Source organism: Cryptotermes secundus, unplaced genomic scaffold (assembly GCF_002891405.2).
Source record: "Cryptotermes secundus unplaced genomic scaffold, Csec_1.0 scaffold88, whole genome shotgun sequence".
NCBI lineage: Eukaryota > Metazoa > Arthropoda > Insecta > Blattodea > Kalotermitidae > Cryptotermes > Cryptotermes secundus.
In genome coordinates this window covers 317,848-337,757 of record NW_019724585.1, presented here as the reverse complement: position 1 = coordinate 337,757, position 19,910 = coordinate 317,848, and the positions used below count along the sequence as shown (strand labels likewise).

Sequence of the window (19,910 nt, the reverse complement as noted above, 5' to 3'; positions counted from 1 at the left end):
AAGACTTCTCTTTATTTTCTCATTTCACTAGGCAGCAATAAAATTACAGCAAATATTTTTCTGGTGTGGACTCGTATCCGGTCCAAATATGCGTTGTTAACCAGAAATTCTTTATTACTCTCCATTTTTCCAGTGTCAGTTCGATTCATTTACAGGTAAAGGTAAAAAAGAAGTAAAGGGTATCCCTGTACCAAGGGATGAGGCTCCCAAATTTTCCAGACAATCCCCTCACACATGGGGTGAGGTCAGTCTTATGTGCCGGCCAGCCTTTAGCCTCAGGAATATTCCCCGTACTCATTTCTGTTAGAGGCTGAGCGACTCATGGCCATAGTTCGGCTGGAAGGATTAGGTCAATTGAAAAGTCCAAAATCTCATTGGGAATCAAACTTGGGACCTTTCAGCTTGTAGCATAGTGCCTCCCATTTACGGATTATTATTAGAATTAAAAGCATTGGAAGGAACTGGAGTGAGGCCGAATCGGTCTCGTTCAGAAGTGGATTAGCAACCAGAACAGTCTCTTCTTTCTTGTATGCATTCTTATTTTCCTCCTCCTTGAGGTAATCACCTTTAAAACATTAGGTGAGAAGAGAACAATTTTCTAGAAACATGTTTGTCAGTACTGATGCTTTGCTTTAGCCTCAGTGGACAAAACATCCAATGCTCCGCATTGACTAATAACGGGTTTAACTCCTTGATTTGCAGTTACGACATACTGCTATAATTTTCATGCGAGGTGGTTGCATGATTGATTGTGGGAAATGCTGCCATCTATGCGGGAGTCACTGACATTTCATGGTATAACAAATGAACATCGTTGATTCAGTCCATTTAGTCAATAGAGGGATGACGGCGAAGGCGCCAGTAGTGGAATGTGTCGGATGAAGGTTTATCCACACTAGGCTCACTACTGGTATATGTCGATGACAGTTAGTGATAATTTTTTTAAAGATAAGTGAATTTGTTGTTGTGATTTCGTTACTATGGCAACCCGTAAACAATCGACGCAGTGGAAGTGGTTTCGTGACTTATCGGCAAGATGGTCCACGAATTTCGACTTGACATTTTACAGGTGAGCTTGCGAATTATATAAAAAAAACATAATGTGTCTTTCGGCATAGTTTATGTAATATGACAGCGAATGTGACGATGAATTTAGTGACAGGTATGTGCTGCATTGTGAAATACATCTGCTCACACCTTATTGCATTGCTGGCAAGTGATGTCAGTTTATGAAGATACATATGTCTATGATAATATGCTCATGACATCCGAAACTCGGCCAGATTCAAATTATATTCTGTGCTAAAAAAATATATGGGCTCGTTCCGAAGGCGAATTACGTGGTGTATCCTGAAAGATACTGAGCGGAGCAAAGAGCAATTTATTTGGACGCGTAACAGACGTTAGATAATTAAGTCATAGGATTCAGTGGCACAAACATTTAACATCAAATTTGTTTTTTCCTTTTGTGTAGTATTATACATGACATGTTTCGAACGTAAACGGGTATCAGAAATAATGATGAATTAGGTTGGATGCTATCATTCAGTCCAGAACCTTTTGTCTCCTTGTCTGCTGTCTAAAAACATAAAAATTAGAATATACAAAACTATAATTTTTCCTCTGGTTCTGTATGGGTGTAAAACTTTTTGTGGGTTTTAACGACGCTGTCAGTATCGCAGACTCTGTGGCGTCGAATGGTAGGATGGTAGACAGGTTATGAGTTGGAAAGGATTTAAAAGGAAACGGTCGTGGTCTAATGGAGTATCCCTGGATATTTGACTGGAATGACTGAGGAAAGAGCGGAGAACCTCAGGATAGTCATTACCAGTCATTACGCTGGCTGTTATCAGAAACAATCGCCTCCCGACTGTGAACCCAGAGCGTTACCGTGTACCATTTATTTTGTTCGTTCTTTTCTTGGTTATTGTGCAGTATGGATCTTCGATTTTATCCGCCCGTAGCCCTCGACATCAGTGGCACACCGTAGCGTAGTTGATTGAGGCACTATGCTACAAGCCGGAAGGTCGCGGGTTCAAGTCCCGATGAGGTCATTGGATTTTTTTTTCAATTGCCCTAATCTTTCCAGCCGCAACATGGCCCTACGGTCGACTCAACCTCTAACATAAATGAGTGCCAGGAATATTCTTGGAATGTTTNTCAAGTCCCGATGAGGTCATTGGATTTTTTTTCAATTGCCCTAATCTTTCCAGCCGCACCATGGCCCTACGGTCGACTCAACCTCTAACATAAATGAGTACCAGGAATATTCTTGGAATGTTTTGGGGGGTAAAGGACGGCCGGCGCGTAGGGCTGACAACCTTGCCGCCATCTATGAGCCGAATGTCTAGAAAATGTGGAAACCTCAACATCTCACAACCCTATGGACCTCCACGGTCTGTTACAGGGATATCTTTACTTTATTCCCTGACATCCGCACGTTTCATCGCTAGAAACCATAAATTCGTAACCGAGCTCTTTTGCTCTCATACGCAAAAGAGATTCCCGGTGTATATGATCAATCATCATCTTCATTCTTAAACTCTAGTAAAAGTTGTAATTAAAATTGTGAAATTTTATGTCCCATTTAATATTTAAGGTCATATTTTACACTTTTTAGGTCATATTTGACATAATTTTGGGTCATAAGTGCATGCATATATTTATAGTTTTTAGGTCATAAAAATCCGGGCCCTAATGATCATTCTACAAGTAATTATGTTTCTGGACATTATCCATCGTCCTCTTTTTATATAAGAACACCGCCTTGTTGACAAGAACTTGGGCGAGCTCCACCCAACTCCCATCTTCGCAACTTAATGTTTTTTTTTGACAAGCAAGGCAGAACTTAGCAAATTGCAACGGTTGGCTTGCTTAGGTATCACAGGAGCAATTCGAACATCTCCAACAGCTGCACTGGAGATACTCCTTGGACTCCCCCCACTGCATCTACAGTTGGAGGCAGAGGCCAGGGCAAGAAAGAATCTGCCGTCTCCAGTGCAGTGATCAGTGGAAACCTAGATCCGATGTTCTCGGCCATGTATACGAGTACATAACTCTGGACATGAAAAAGAACCCATATTACAAATTGGGTCTGACAAAATGATACTGAGACATGTACGAGTATACATCCACTCCCCAACACGCCTTCGTGGCGTTAAGGACAGGGACAGCTTTACCTTACCTTTTACTGATTTTGATTAAGTAGTTACTATAGGATTCTGACGATGGAGTATAACACACTGATATGTTGGGTTTTTGGACTTTATCCATCGTCCTGGTTTTTAAGATAACAAATAAAAACACGACGTTTCGGAAACTGGATCTGTTTCCGTCCTCAGGTGAAGGAAAACACCTATTCAGTTGGGTCCCTTAGAAAGAGCTAGCCTCAATCACAGCCCGCCCGTATAACCGTAATTTTGACGACAGAAACCATGTGATCATGCTTCCATGTGAGAGGCCCAGAGAACATCGGTTGTATAGGAACTGGGGTTGTTGCGCAGGAAACGTTTTGCAAAATTAGATAAGTTCCACAGAGTTGAAGCAAACACTGCAGAACATAAAGTGATGAAAACAAGAACGAATAGACTAGTTTAACTCCCCATTAAAGACACGTGGCAAGGATGATGCTACAGAAAGAAACGTAAAGAAATAAATAAACCTAGTACATAAACAAATAGATAAACAATTTAATCGTTAAGTCAATTGAACAGATGGACTGTCGTCATTAAAAATGGGCATTTTTCTAACAGTCCCAAATGGTAACAAAGTTCAGTCGAAATATTTCAGTCTCTCGCCGATCACAGTGGCCACGCTAAGGCATGAACTGTCTTCACTCGCCCAAACACTGGAATCTCGGGTTCGAATCTCACTTGAAGCATGGATGGCTGTGTGCGTGTATTCTATGTTTATGCTATACTGTGTGCAGGTAGCGGCCTTGCGGCGGACCGATCCCCCGCCCAAGGAGTCCGACTGTATGTACTTACTTATTTACTTACCTACTTACGGAGCTAGGGCCGCGCCATAGCTCAATCGGTTAGTCGCTGGTTTCCCACCGTGGCGGCCCGGGTTCGATGCTGGGTCTGGTCAAGTGGGATTTATGGTGGACAAAGTGGCGCTGGGGCAGGGTTTCTCCGAGTACTTCGGTTTCCTCTACCAATCTTCATTCCACCAATTGCTCCACAATCACCCTCGCCTATCATCTGGGGCTGGTACAATAGGCCAGAAGTGGCCGCAGTACAAGGGACTTAGTCCCACCTCACTAGCAATAAGAATAATAATAATACATGCTTACTTAGACATTTTTAAACCTGTATTTTATATTTCTTCACTATTGGATGCTGTGATGTTATATAGTCATTGCATTATGAATACACGGAGGCCCTGATATCATAAAGTTGAAATAGCAAGATAAAATTGACTCTGTGCTGAAATAATTAAGCACGAAGCAATGAGGGAGTGGAGGTACAGCTCCACCATGCTTGATCTATTCACTAGACGGAGGGGAGTAGCCATCTTCACGCCCAGGCCGATTTATCCCCGGTGCCCATCGGATAGGAGGTTAGGTGGGTCCTAGAGCCGGTCTAGATGCTATTGATTAGAGAAATATATCCTTCCCCTTCATGGTATCGAACCCAGTCCGTTCAGCTCGTATCCCGTCGCTATATCGACTGAGCTATCGATGCTTTAGACTCTGGAATCACAGTATTCTCAACTAACTGCATGCAGCAGAATCCGTCTTGAACTGTAGTCGCTCAGCTGGTCAAGAACTTCCTCGTCTTTGGGTTCTTTGTCATGTTCGCAAATGGCCGCCACTGGACGTTGTCATGACCCATCCGGTTTCCTGAAAGAGCTACCGTGGTACACAAGGTCTTCAGACCCCACCACCGGCATAGCTTGCGGAACCATTTAATAATAATGCAAGTAAATGATTCTCAATTGCTATGAGCGACCAACTGAAGCAGATCGCTGTTTCTGTGTGCGTGTTTTACGAAACTTTAGTAATAGTGATTCGGCATTTGTTGTTGCATGGAATCGTATAATTTAACGTTGTGTATTTCCGTCTGATAACAAATGACCTTGCCCTGTTTTCATTGCCGTCATTTCCAATGACATTGTTCTCCAAACATAACCCTGAAACAACTGCGTGCCCATAATTATGATATTAACATGTTATTAAGTATGAGTTAGCAATTATTCTTACGTAATGTGACATTGGCAAGTGATAAGATTTCTTTCTTCTTATGAGATGCGCCATACAGAATAAACAGACAGACGAACGATCGAATAAATAAGCTAATAAGGAATGAAAAAGGGAAAGCAATGAGGACAGAAAAATGGTCACTACAGATTATGAATCTCCGCTTGTAACTTTAAAAAATTAAGTACACTTAACAGTATTAAAGCCGGTCACGGTAGCCGAGTGGTCTAAGGCGTGCACTATCTTCGTTCGCTCGGAAGCCGGGATCGTGGGTTCGAATCCCACTTAGGGGATGGATGTTTGTGTGCGTTTTTCTGTGTTTGTATACAGGTAGAGACCTTGCGACGAGCTGATCACCCGCCCAAGAAGTCCTACCTTATGTCTGAGATCTAGAAAAGCCGATGTGAACGGAGAAGTTCACGGAGGTAGGCCTAGGCCCACTGGGGCTGTAGTGCCAAGGGGAAAAAACTATTAAAGACACTCGGCATCGGCATAGTGCATTTTACAGTTCAGAAGGATTACACTAATAAAGTTCGGTCCTTTAAGTGGCCACTTGCAAGGAGTTTGTTCGTGTTGCTTTGCCAAGCAGAGGGAGGGAGACAGCTGCAGATTGTTTCCGTTCACCAGTTTTATACCGCGATGTTCTGCTTGTTTCAGAATCGGAAGGACAATCGGCACCCGTCCCGTGCTCTTCTTGTTGTTGTCCCTAGCCTTGTGCCTCGCCAGTTCGCTGGGTCTCCTCTTCTGGAAAGAGGAAGTCGACAATGTTCAGCTGTTTATGCCCGTTGACTCTCACGTCCGACGCGATGCAGCGTGGGTGGAACGTAACTTCCGGGATGAAATGCGCTTCGAAAGTGTTATTGTGGAGGCAGAAAATGTGCTGACCCCAACTGTTCTGGCGTCGGTAAGTCGAGCTATGTGTTAACACATTATTTTAACATTTTTTTAGCGTGATCATCAAGTGACGCGAATTTAAAAACTCCACAAGCTGGAAGTACGTACTGTATGAATGTCTACTTCTGGCGTGTTTGGAGAAATTTGCATAATTTATGCTGTCAGTAGGTTTTTTTATTGCTAGTGGGGTGGGACTAAGGCCCTTGTACTGCGGCCATTTCTGGCCTATTGTACCAGCCCCAGATGATAGGTGAGGGTGATTGTGGAGCAAGTGGTGGAATGAAGATTGGCAGGGGAAACCGAAGTACTCGGAGAAAACCTGCCCCAGCGCCACTTTGCCCACCACAAATCCCACTTGACCAGACCCGGGGATCGATTCCGGGCCGCCGCGGTGGGAAGCCAGCGACTAACCGCTTGAGCTATGGCGCGGCCCCTGTCAGTAGGTTGGTCATTATCTATCGGACGGCTGTAGTTCGAATCTGTAAGAGCAGGAATTTATTTTCTTCGCCACCTGCTCGGGTGCCATCCAGACTCCTGTACAGTGGGTAAGCCTCCCGTTGGCTGGACTATGAGTGGATCCTGTTAGTGGTGTTTAGACACAGGGGTAACTTTATCCTTTACCTGCAATTGTTAGGTTGATTAGACCAGAGGAGATCAGATCAGCAAGCTAGGGTAGGGTTTCGGGAGGCATCACACTGAATCTTGTGCCTTTGCATTCTTCCACCGAAGACAGTTTCACGAGCGGCCACCAGCAAGACGGCCACACAGCCGCATTTCTTCAGTACATGTTAACAGAGGTTCTTATCTCAACATTTACTGTGAGATGGGCCGTGCCATAGCTCAGGCGGTTAGTCGCTGGCTTCCTATCGCGGTGGCCCGGGTTTGACCCCAGGTAAGGTCATGTGGGATTAGTGGTGGACAAAGTGGCTCTGGGGCAGGTTTTCTGCGAGTACTAAGGTTTCCCCTTCCAATTCTCATTCCACCAAATGCTTCTTACTCATGTATCATCCGGGGCAGGTACAGTAGGCCAATTAGTGGCCCACGTACCAAGAGGACCCAGTCTCATCCCACCCCAAGGAATTAAAAACAAATTACTGTGAATGAATTGGCAGGACTGGTTCAGTTCTGCGGCCACATAGGAGCTTTGATTTGACACCACCTGATTTTTGTTTCGGGGCTGCGTTTATGTGGACAGAATTCGAAACCCGAATCATTTGCAAGCAAGCATAAGAGAAGCTGCTTGTCGTGTAACAAGTTATGCGCTACAGCGTGTTCCAAGAAGTGGAATATCTATTGGATCGAAGCAGGGCCGCGAACAATGCACGCGCGGAAGCGTGCTATTTGAGGTAAAAGATAAAAGGGCAAAGTTGTCCATGTGCTTAATTAATTAAGCACTACTCCATGAAGACGTATCAGGGAGTGGAGGAATAGCTCCACCATTCTTGACCTCGGCACTAGATGGAGGTGATCCGTTAGTTTCACGCCCTGGCCGCTTTACCCCCAGATAAAGAGCCCCTGGTATATATTGGATAGAAAGCTGGGTGGGCCACAGGGCCGGTCTGGATATAAGTCTCTTGCCCCCTGCCGGGTGTCGAAACCTGGCCGTGTAGCTCGTCGCCATGAAACCTGAGCTATTCAGGCTCCCCAGACTATTCGAGGCCTCTTATCTTGGGTATAATAGTACCATCTATGCCAGCCTCGTTGAATAGATCACCTCAGGAATATTTGGTGAAGGGTAAAAATTATGAAGCTCCTCATTGTGCAGTTTTGTTCGTCTCTCCTAGATGCAGATGTGCTCTCGGCACTTTGTTCTCAATGTAGAGTAATAGACCAAGCTTAGGTTATATACAGTAAATTGAACCATTAAATAGTGTAGCATTATTAGCGTCAAGCGTCGTTCAATTCCGAACGTTAACGCTCTGTGGTCTTCGAACTTGAAATGCGAGTACGTTTTGCATGCGTATTGTGTTGCAGTGTTTATGCCATTAAGTTCCCGGTCGTTGGTACACTTGCACTCATCAGTACGCGTGCACCCACCCACTGTAAACAGTCTAGGAAGCGTGAATCGGCGTAGGCTCCAAATACCCAAGAGTTGCCAAGCAGGCAGCTGCGGTGCATAATCAATACAGACGGAGGTCATGCGGAAAGACTTCTTTTGTCATTCAGTCTCACGTGCAAGAGCTATAATTTGGTCTTTCTGTCGTCACGACTGGTTGTACATTGTTCCTGAAATACTTTTCTTTCCTCGGACGCTGACGTCTCACAGATGTCGTAACTCTGGCCTCCATTACCCGTTTAAATTCCTTTCTTCCCTTCCGTCCTCGCCTTTCTTTTCGTTTTGTCTCTCCTAGTTTCCACTCCCGTTCTCTGTTTTCCTTATCGGCAGTGTTACTTTTGCCATCCGTAATGCAAGCAGAAGGAGGTAATGACTTTTTCCCGGACATTAGGCACGACCGTCACGTGTCTGCTTTATATTGTACAGAAATCTCTTGCGGCATTGACGTGTTAAGATTTTTCGTAGCCTTTCTCAGTCCCTCAGGGCTAGTCTCTCACATTACAGAACTCATATTCTTCCAAATATATAGGGTAAAAAGGTAAAATTGTCCCTGTGTTTAACTAGTTAAGCACCAAGCCATGAAGACGTATGAGGAGTGGATGTCCTGACCTCGGCACTAGTTGGAGGTGAGTGATCAGCTTCACGCAGCCCCTGTTCCCATTGGATAGGAGGCTGGGTGGGCCCCAGAGCCGGTCTGGACGACGCTGAGAAGAGAAAATTCTTGACCCTACCGGGACTCGAACTCCGACCCCCCTGTCGTCCAGCCCGTAGCTAGTCGCTATACCAACAGCGCTTTCCCTGCTCTCTAATATCTCAAATTAAACAGCCTCTGCAGTTGATATAGCTCATTTAAATAACCCATAAATTAACTCGTTCTGGAGCAGCAAGCAGCTTTATGTAGCGACAACGCAGGAATGTGGAGGCACTACGCTACAAGCCGGAAGGTAGCGGGTTCAAGTCCCGATGAGGTGGATGTTTTCAGTTTACCTAATCCTTCCGGCCGCACTGTGGTCCTGGGGCCGACTCAGCCTCTAACAGAAGTGAGCACCAGGGGAGTAAAGCGCTGCCGGCGCGTAAGGCTGACAACCTTACCGCCATCTTTGAGCCGATTGTGTAGATAATGTGGGACTCTCAACGTCTCACAACCGTATGGGCCTTAACGGCCTGTTACAGGGATACCCTTACTTTCTTTTAACGCAGGAATATACTTGGTTCGAAACTAGGTCAAGTGACTGGCTGTTCTTTAGTTTCCAAGATTTTACTTGGTCTGTCTAGTCGAATGCGGAAATAGTGCTGTCAAATAGGCCACAACCGCCTTCTTTAAATGTGCTCACCATTCTTAATCAGTTTGACATGAAATCTGACGCTACGCTAGCTGTGCAGTAGAAACAGCGATATGAAATAACCAAGGAATGAATCAGCCTCATCCCTTCCCTCGCCAAGTTGAGCAATTGAAGGGTACCTGTGGTGCATTTGAGGTTCTAATGGCGATGATTGGGAAGACCACTGTTGTTTAATGTGTCTTATAGTGTGATGCGTCCTTGCCAGTGTTTCGGAATGAATCTTGCTGCTTGAAGATGGAGGCAGTAGTTTCCTCCGAAACGCTGAGCTATCAGACAGTACAGCATCAGATCCCAGAATATAGTGATCTTTAAGTACATCTGTTCCGACCTCATTGTATGCCTCGTGCAGTAATATTTATTTGTATGTGGAAGTCCAAGTCACCTTCCTGCCGAATGCTGTTTCAAGATTTGTTCAGGAAACCTGCATCTTTACTTCCGGGGTACGTATGTTACTGTGTCAAATGAGTTATCTTTTAAAGTTCCCACTTTGTGCGTCTTGAGAGTTCTGAATTTCTTTTGTGATTCAGAAAATTGTACGTTGCCGTTCATCGTGGCAAACTTGAACTCTGAAGCTCGTCGTCTACTTTTGTTGCCTTGTCTGTGTGTGAATTTACTGTCGTAAAGGAGGAACGGAAATTCCAAGGTGTTTATTTAAGTGTAATGTTATTTTTATTATTATTTTTGGAGGGGGTGGGTTTCCCCATGCACCGCGACTAGTAGTCTATTGTACGCACCCCTTTAATTTCTACTGTCGCCATATCCTACCAGTACTGGTGCTCGCTATCAGCCCCACTCTGCCAGCGAGGTCGGGCCTCTTCTAGCACTGGTACCCGATGCTTCCCCATATACCGGAGGCATTGGAAACTACTTGGGCGGGAGGATCTTTTATGTGCCGTAAATCTACGACACGGGACCCACGGCCTGAAGTCCCTCCCGGAGGACTTGTTCCGTGAAATTTTCCGCCCTCCGCCGTGTTTGAACCCGCGTACCTTGAGTAATGAGGTGAGAACGTTACCCCTAGACTACGGAGGCCGCTGTAAATGTAATGTTAGTCTTCTGATTCTGATTGATAGCACATTTAAGTACCGGTGAAAGTGCTCCTGTTCAGCTCTCTTCCATAAGCCATGGCCATATTTTTCTGTCCTACGAATCTAAGAGCTCTCAAATTTCGGCCGGTCAAGTAAATTAATGCTGGCTTCCGCCAAGACATTCATTCTTGGTTATGGGACCCATGACTATTTTTCTGTCTCACCACTCTTGAGTCATGAGACAAATATGGAACTTTTCGATCGGTTGGGTCTGTCGGGTAAATTGCTGCTGGCCTTCGCCAACTCAGTCATTCTTGGTTCCTGGCCCCGCGGGACCCATGACCGTATTATTCTGGCGCACAATTCCAAGTCTTGGGACTGCCTCTCGCAATTTTTCGGTTTCGGATAAATTGCTGCTGGCCTTCGCCATGACAGTTATTCTTGGTTCCTGGCCCCGCGGGACCCATGATCATATCTCTTTTTCTCCCGACTGAACAGCCTTTTTCTGCCGAACAACAGTTACACTTGTCTCAGGGACACATTAAACACGATCATTCAAAATAATCTTTATGAATGTTTGCAATACTTTGTCGTCCAATATAAGTTACACATGGCTTGCTGCTGTTGAGTTGTTGAGTAGTATGCAATCTATCGCGTACCTTCTTGGATATTTAGTGTTTCATCCTAAGAACCTTCGAAGAGGACTTGATAAGCTCTAGGATAGAAATAACGTGGATAACATCTGCATAAATGCCAACTACGTGGAATTAAGTGTAGTTTCTTTAGTGAAGGAAATGTAAAACTACGTGACTGAATAGCTATAATTTGCTATCAAGCATCGCTCCCTTCTGTTCGTTTGCTCAGGAGCACTCTAAACACGATCACGTAATGGAATCATCATGAACAAAGGAAGAAGAAGTCTTCTTGGAATGCGCCTGAAACATTAATTTGGAATGTCATCAGAACCACAGAAGTTCCTGATCTCAAGGATTTCATTTCTTTGAGTCGTCACACGGTCGGAATGACACAAAGGGATGTCTTCATCGGCGGAAGTCAGTAGAACTTTGACTTTATCCTGTCGTTTATGATCATGACAAACAAACAACAAACTCCGTGGCTTGAGTCAGCAAGGGGACTATACCGGCCGAGCGACCGCCGCTTGTCGGCGAAGTTAGTGCCAACTTTAGCGGATAGAGGGTGTCGCGTGGTGAGCGCAACGGATCCCCACGTCCGTTAATTTAGGTTTTCTAGACCGGAGCCGCTATTTCCTTGGGGTCATAGTCTCCTAAATCGTGCGTTGTGAACTGGCTTTCTAAGCAGTCTGCAGTTATGTTGGCTGTATCTATTGGATACAATTTGGGTCCTAAAAACCTTGAATCACAGATGGTGCCTTTTGTCCGCCCCTTTTTGCAAGGGATTTTGTAATAGGGTATATTTCTTGAGACGTGACGTCACAGTTTGCTGTCTTTGTTTCCCACCGTTCAAGTTCTACTTTACTGAGTCATTCTCTTAATGGTTTTAATTATCTAGTTTATTGCCGTTTCGCATGCTGGATCCATGGCATCATGCCATAATTTTCTAAGCTTCTATTTATACGTCAATATATGATCTAGGCCGGGCAGTACGCAATTCCGGTATAAAATTGTAATTTTTCAAGTCTACAGTCTGTATGCCTAACCTATAGAAACTACACAGTCACGTGCCACTTTATCGTCTCCTTCAGAAGAATAAATGTGGATTTTATGAGATACTAGTGCAGAGGCGATGTTTTGAAGCCGCTCCCAGTCTGCACATTTTTCAACTGGATCCAAAACTTCCCTAACTCTGACATGATCCAAAATGCTGAGCATGACTGGTAGGCGATTTGACTCCAGGCTGTTGCTAACAATGACCACTGACAGTTGGACGTTCTGAGGACCACGTTATCGCCAACATCACCACTCCCATCAGCAGTGTATTTTGTAGGACACTGTGGAGTTGAAACTACCAAATAATTAAAAGAGCTTCGAACCTGAGTGCTTTGAAACTTTACCATATTAAACAGAGTGTTTTGCATTCAGATCATCAGCCAGGATAGGCTTATTTCGGAAACCTAAGCGCTCTCTGATATGTACGTCTCTTCCAACTCCGTGCAGAGATTAACAAATGGCTGCAAGGAAATTTCAGTTTCTCCAATGCACACTCCTGTTCCTTCCACTGAAAGGAGGGGAGGCAAGTCTATATATGTATGAGGAATGCCCTTTTAACAGCAGTTATTCTACTGTTGCGCATGTATTCGTTGCAGCGGGAACTGATTACCCAGCCGTTGCCTAGCAACGACCGTCTCTTCCGGCTCCAATTCACCTGCTTTCAGGCGTTAGGGGGGGACAGAGAGGAGGCTTGTGAGATCCCCTTGCTGTTTGTGCACGTGCCCCCCCCCCAAACATTAGTTAAACACTTTCTCGCGGCAGCTCATGCACACGTAGTAGAAGAAGCTCTGCTGGACGCAGTGTCTTCCACGCGACCGTCGTCATATCAGATAAGTACTAATCTCTCTTCTTCAGTATTGTAGCAGAGTAGGCGATTTGTTCTTCTAAGAACTTATTGTTAATTCATGCAAATGTTTTCTGGCCTCATAGCCCCCCCCCCCACCATGCAGTTAACATTGAATGCTATTGATTTTCAGTGGTCAATGAGCAACTGCCGCCATTGCCCCTTAAGAAACTAAACACCGCTACAGTTATGACGGATGCCTTTTCTTCTGTCGCGGCACCTTAAGACCTCTGTCAAAATCTGTTACACCATAGTGAAGGCAGGGGACATGTGTTATTATTTACATTTTTATTCTGTATTGACTGACCAGAGGTTTGATTGGAGATCTGCTACGTCCGGGTATGTAACCCATCTTAAAGTCATTTATTCATCTATACAGGTCTCTAATGTTCTTGTTCTTACTGTTCGTTGCAAGCTCATTAATTTTGTCCTTCAGATATTCCCTCTTTTTATTTCTGAAATACCTGCTGGCTTCACGTCTTGCGTTGTTCAGTGTATCCCCGCTTGGATCGTGTAACCACTGCAGTTTGGCTTGTTTCCTTTGATCTAATAATTTTGAGCTTCTTTCGTCGAACCATGGCTTATGCTTCTTAAATTCATAACAACCTAGATTCTCTTTGGCTGAAATTTTGCTATTCTCTCTGATAGTTTTCCAAAGCTGCGAACCTGTTTGAAATTTCAACACGATACTACTCATTACCTTCTACCTCGTTTAATTTCTTGAGATTGAACTTCCCCATATGAAACGTGCGTGGTGTGTAGTCACTGCCAGTCTCTCCGACATTAAATCTATTATTGTGTTCCTGTTAGTTGCAGCGGGAACGTGTTTATCGAGCCTTTGGATAGCAGCGGACGTTTTCTCTGTCTCCACTATTCCGTCTTTCAGGCGTCATGTCACATTATTATTTTTTTTTTCCTGAATGCCTAAAGCTTTTAGGCCGTATTCGCTCCATTACCTATAGACTTCCCTCCCTGGAGTGTCTCTATGTACTATATTTTACTTTAGTCAGGTCCAAGTTGGAATATGCCTCAGTAGTTTGGAACTCCATCACCTCGGGGCACGCGGTAGCGTAGTTGGTTGAGGCACTATGCTACAAGCCGGAAGGTCGCGGTTTCAAGTCCCGATGAGGTCATTGCATTTTTATCAATTGACCTAATCCATCCAGCCGCACTATGGCCCTGGGGTCGACTCAGCCTCTAACAAAAATGAGTACCAGGAATTAATTAAATAATTTTCCTGGGGAGTAAAGCGCGGCCGGCGCTTGTCTGGAAGATGTGGGACCCTCAACGTCTCACAACCGTATGGGCCTTCACGGACTGTTACAGGGATAGCTTTACTTACTTTTACACGTAGGTACAGCATGTTCTGCCAGACTGTACAATTGAGCTTAACTGCAGGGTCAGAGTTCAAACACACTCATTATTTTCTCCTTCTGAGGAACTTAAATCATCTGTCGGAGCCTTGGAGACACCATCTCTCTAATATAGCAATAAAGAGAAATTGACGCTTTTGATCTTTCACATACCTCAAGAGTCTAACTCAGTCCGTCAGGTTCATTTTTAGAATTGACTAGGATGTGAATGTAATAAGGAGATACGCGGTCGCATAGTTGGTTGAGGCACTATGCTACAAGCCGGAAGGCCGCGGGTTCGAGTCACGATGAGGTGGATTTTTTCAATTGACCTAATCCTTCCAGCCGCACTATGGACCAGGGGTCGACACAGCCTCTAACAGAAATGAGTACCAGGAATCTTCCTGGGGGAGTAAAGGGCGGCCGGCGCGTAAGGCTGACAACTTTACCGCCATCTGTGAGCTGATTGTCTAGAGAAAATATCGGAGCCTCGACGTCTCACAACCCTATGGGCCCTCACGGCTTGTTACAGGGATAAAAAATAAACTCCGTGGTTTTAGTCCGCAAGGGAACTATACCGACCGATCGAGCCACCGCCGCTTGTCGGCGAAGTTAGTGCGAACTTTAGCGGATAGAGAGTGTCGCGTGGTCAGCGCAACTAATCCCCACGACCGCTAATATTACAGTGATAGCTTTACCTTTATGGATGAAATAATCATTAACTGTTTGCTCTCTAATTGTATAGAAGCAAAAATTGAAATTTTGGGAACTGCCAAAGTGCTAATAATAATTCTCTTCCATGCCGTATTTACAAACGCTGCAGTACTGTATATGAAGAGCAGAGCCTCTTACTTGGCTGTTCGTCTGTTCACTGCTCTCAGATGGAGTGTGCTTATCATCTCAGTTTTGCACTGTGTCCTGGGGATATAAAATAATATTTTGTCCCACATATTGGAGTTCGACACTTTGCCTTATAAGTAGAAATGGGGTGCAAACAACTGCGACGAAAAACGTGAACAAAGTATGAAAGTCTCCGACTATGGTGTAGTAGAATGAACATGCGTGTTATTTTGCAAATTCTGTATCATTTCCGTCATGAGGCCTCTGTGGTCTGGTGGTCAGGGTCTCTGGCTACAGATCCTGATGTCCGGGTTCGATTCTCGGCGCTACCAGATTTCCTGAGAAGTAGTGGGTCTGGAACGGGGCCCACTCAGCCTAGTGAGGATAATTGAGGAGCTGTTTCAAGTAAATAGCTGTTCCGGCCCAGAAAACCGAATTTAACGGGCGTCGGAATTCGTTGCGCTTACCACGCGACACCCTCTATCTGCTAAAGTTGTCACTAACTTCGCCGACAAGAGGCGGTCGCTCGGTCGGTATAGTTCGCTTGCAGACTCAACACCACGGAGTTCGTCATGAGGTCCAGTGATCTAGGCTGGCCCATCAGCATAGGAACCTGTCCCCCCTTAAGCGCGATCCAAACGTCGTGTTAGAAAAACTAATTCGATTAGCAATATCCAAAATAATAGTCATATTTAGAGAGGTATCTAAATGACGATCTCACCCTTCCGCCGTGGTCCCCGTTTTCTCAAACAGGTCTCTGAAATTTAGCGTTAAAGGTGTAACCTTTACATTGATAATGGAAGGAATTCCACTGCCAATATTTAGGTTTGGTTGAGACGTGAGCCTGTAGTTTTCGTCTGGTAAATTTCATCCATCGAGTCTCAACCAGAGTAGCCGAGTCGACTGCAGACTCGTAATAAAACTAACAAGCCATCCCTAAATATCGTTTTTGCAAAGATATTCCTGCCATCTGCCGGTCACGGTAGCCGAGCGGTCTAAGGCATGTACTGTCTTCGCTCGCTTGGAAACCGGGATCGTGGGTTCGAATTCCACTCAGGGCATGGATGTTATTTTGTGTGTGCGCGTTTTTCTGTGTTTGTGTACAGGTAGAGGCATAGCGATGAGCTGATCACCCGCCCAAGGAGTCCTACCGAATGTGTAAGATCTAGAAAAACCGAAGTGAACGGAGAAGTTCATGGAGGTAGGCCTAGGCCCGCTGGGGCTGTAGTGCCAAGGGGGAAAAAGAAAACCCTGCCGTCTGCTAAAACTGTAGGTTACTGCTAGCGTACAGCGATCGTGTCGGTTGCTAGCGAAGTTGGTCAGATGGGATCCCCACGACGCAGGTATTCCTCGTCTTATTTTTGGAATGGCATGTACTTGCCGCTACTCGACACATCAAACTGTTTCTTCCTATATCGGGCAGAGGTGTTGGCAGTTTCGACGAAGATTCACTTTGCGGAAGCGAGATCATCTGTCAGCCGCGTTCAGTGAAGAACAGACTGTTCAGCACAACATAATTCGACACGGCTAGCATCAGAGCCGCAATTTGTGTATATCTTGGCACGTTTGGGGCACTGTGCTACAAGCCGGAATGTCGCGGGATCGAATCCCGATGAGGTGGATTTTTTTCAATTGTCCTAATCCTTCAGCCGCACTATGGCCCTGGGATCGACTCAGCCTAGTAACAGAAATGAGTACCAGGAATATTCTTGGAGGTAAAGGGTGGCCGGCGTATAAGGCTGACAAACTTACCGCCATCTATGAGCCGATTGTCTAGGAAATGTGGGAAACTCAACATCTCACAACCCTATGGGCCTCCACGGCCTGTTAAAGGATTAACTTTACTTTACTTTAAACGTTTACCTTGATGCCATCTCATCATTGTGAGTTTTATGTCTCCAGCTTGGTCTTCAAGGCCTATGGTGTTGTAACAGACAGCAAAATGGTTCAAGAATGTATTTCTTTAGCCTGTCTCCTCTTAAAAAAGTGGTCTCTGCTTCCTCTTCCCCAGCTTTTGGGTCCTTAGACTGGACTTCCACGAACTTATGCTGTTGAGGCCACAGCAAGCAAGCATTTTTTAAATTTAGTAAGTAGTTATACCTTTAATTACAACATGGTGAATACAAGAAGTTGAGAGGTAGAGCTGCGCTAGCAAGCACCACGTAATGTAGGGGCTTGTTTCATAGTAATGACATTTAAAATATGCAACTTTAATCACGTAATTCTTTCGTAAGATAACTTTACGACGATGCGAAAAAATTGGTGCAAGGTAATTATAGGATAGGATTGATGTGGCCTGCCTTGGAAACGAAATCGATTGTTGCTGGGTAGGCCACTGATGGTTGCCGAATACAATTAAATTCGTCTGATCGGTAAATCCGGTTTGTAGAAAAGTGACATTTCATATTTGGGCCCCTGTGCCGGTATCGTTATTTTCCTGATAATAGCATTAATGCAATTTTGTTTAGGATATAGTCTCCATAAACTGCCGAAATTTAACCGAAATCGTTCTAACCCTTTTGAAGAAAATTAGCATTTCTGTATTTTGGCGCCCATGTGGAGGACCGCTGTTTCCATAGCGGAAAAGTTAAACTTCGCAGAGCACCGACCTAGGATGGATGAATTCTTGAATACATGAACAAAATCGGTCCAGCCATTCAGGCACTAGCCAGGCGCATATTCGTACGTACATTATTTATTATTATTATTATTATTATTATTAGAAGGGGTTGGTTTCCCCATGCACTTAGACCAGTTATTGGTCCATTGTGCGTCCCCCTTTAATTTCTCCTGTCCCCATACCCTACCGGTACTGGTGCGTGCTATCAGCCCCGTTCAGCCAACGAGGTCGGCCGTCGGTACTCGATATTTCCCCCATCTACCAGAGGCATTGGAAACTACTTGGGCGGGAAATTGTTGCCTAATTTTGCTCAGAGGTCTTCTAGAGACACGAGGATCTTTTATGTGCCGTAAATCTACGACACGGGACCCACGGCTTGAAGTCCCTCCCGGAGGACTTGTTCCCTGAATTTTTCCGCCCTTAAAAATTCCGCCGGGTTTGAACCTGCGTACCTTGAGTCATGAGGTGGTTCGTCCACACATACATGCATGCATACATACATACACACATACACAGCATTATAGAAACCACTTCTTCATAACCAGGCGGGTCGAAAACGTATAAATCCGTAAAAATCAGAGGTCTTCTTCTTCAAAATCTCAGTACTTTCCCATAAATACTGCGTATATGAGAAAGTGGAAATCATTTTCTCTCACTTGACAGTTGTAACAAATGGATTATCGGAGCAGTAAATAGTTTTTATGATATATTATCAACGTTCCTGCACATCGATTATGAAGTATTGTTCACAACTCAACAATTATAAACATGGCGACGATGCGAAACTTGAAAGGTTAAATGACAAATACTGTTACGTTGACAGAATCGGTACTGAAGCAGAATCTTACTAACTCTATTACTACTGCTGCTGCTGCTGCTGCTGCTGCTGACGCTGACGCCACCACCACTACTACTGCTACTATAGCAGTAGTAACAGCAATCTGTAACAAACAGTGTTTACAGTATCAAGCAATAACAAGGCGTTCGGACATGACACGTTAGACTTCCTTCCTCTTAATGACTTCAACTCATACGTACGAGTATATTATGTTAATGTCGTTTTAGATGATGTAAATATATAATCCATCAGCAAATTTTCATTTCAGGTTAAGACATTCGTGCACTGACGGCCATGCTATCGAATCTGAGTTAATTTAAATTGTTACTGCTTCCAATTCGGAAACGGTTTGGCATACGGATAATAACAATAATTACTTTTTGGATGAATCCATTTCTTAGACATAGATACAGATTTTATCGACATTAAATATACCGGACATAACCTCAAATGTTCGCACCGTCGCCATGTTTCTAGTAAAATATGAAATGATTCGTACGGATTTTGCGTGTATGTTTATACCCTAACTCCAAATTTTCATAACGTATCGCCAGTTATCGCCATCACAGCAAAAGTTAAATAGTTTTTCATTATGTGCAAGAGTACCTGAACGAAACTTGCATGTTTTTCGAAAACCTGTTCCCATGAATCAGTGTTTAGTTCAGGCCTCTTGATTTGGCGTCGCTCGTTTCACCCGCATCTCACAAGTATGTGTCCCGCCTTGTTATTGCCGATTGTAGGAAATTAGAAACAACAAAGACGGGGCAACCAGGAATTACGTAATATTGATACCATATTTCGTGAGATTTGGTCAGCTGGTTCAGTAGCTGGAATGGGAGGATACGAAAACAAAAACAAGCAACATGGTGGTGCTATGAGAAAAGCAGACTGAATATATTCTGATTCGAGTGGAATTCAATCTTGTGGACACTTACACAGAGCCAAATACGCAGACCCGTAAACTATTTTGCGTTTTATTATTGAATCATGAACTTATTTATGCAAGACAGTTGTTTGAGAGCCTCTTGAAAATCATTCGCCCGGTCCGGCGGAAGGGACACGCTACACGCGTCAATTCGGGCCGCATGCATTCGGACTTACTGAGTGGTCGACAGGCCAGCATCATTCGTACATAACAATTTCTCTGTAATATGGCTACAGTAAATTAATGAACAGGCGTTATGTGCCTGCCAACCATCATTCCAAG

The 19,910-nt window shown here is 44.5% G+C and overlaps 1 protein-coding gene across 5 annotated transcripts in view; it reads left to right on the top strand.

Moving 5' to 3' along the window:
- The first annotated feature begins 847 nt into the window (after positions 1 to 847).
- Positions 848 to 19,910, top strand: part of LOC111862304 (NPC intracellular cholesterol transporter 1) — an 87,608-nt gene continuing 68,545 nt past the window's right edge. For 4 of the 5 annotated variants that reach the window (XM_023847577.2, XM_023847576.2, XM_023847575.2 and 1 more), the window contains exons 1-2: positions 848 to 1,069; positions 5,858 to 6,104. In XM_023847577.2, the coding sequence (XP_023703345.1) occupies positions 981 to 1,069; positions 5,858 to 6,104 (336 nt within the window). In that variant the 5' untranslated portion in view covers positions 848 to 980. Of the gene's footprint in view, positions 1,070 to 4,824; positions 4,924 to 5,857; positions 6,105 to 19,910 lie in introns of those variants that run through there. The other variant, XM_023847578.2, reaches the window with a different exon arrangement.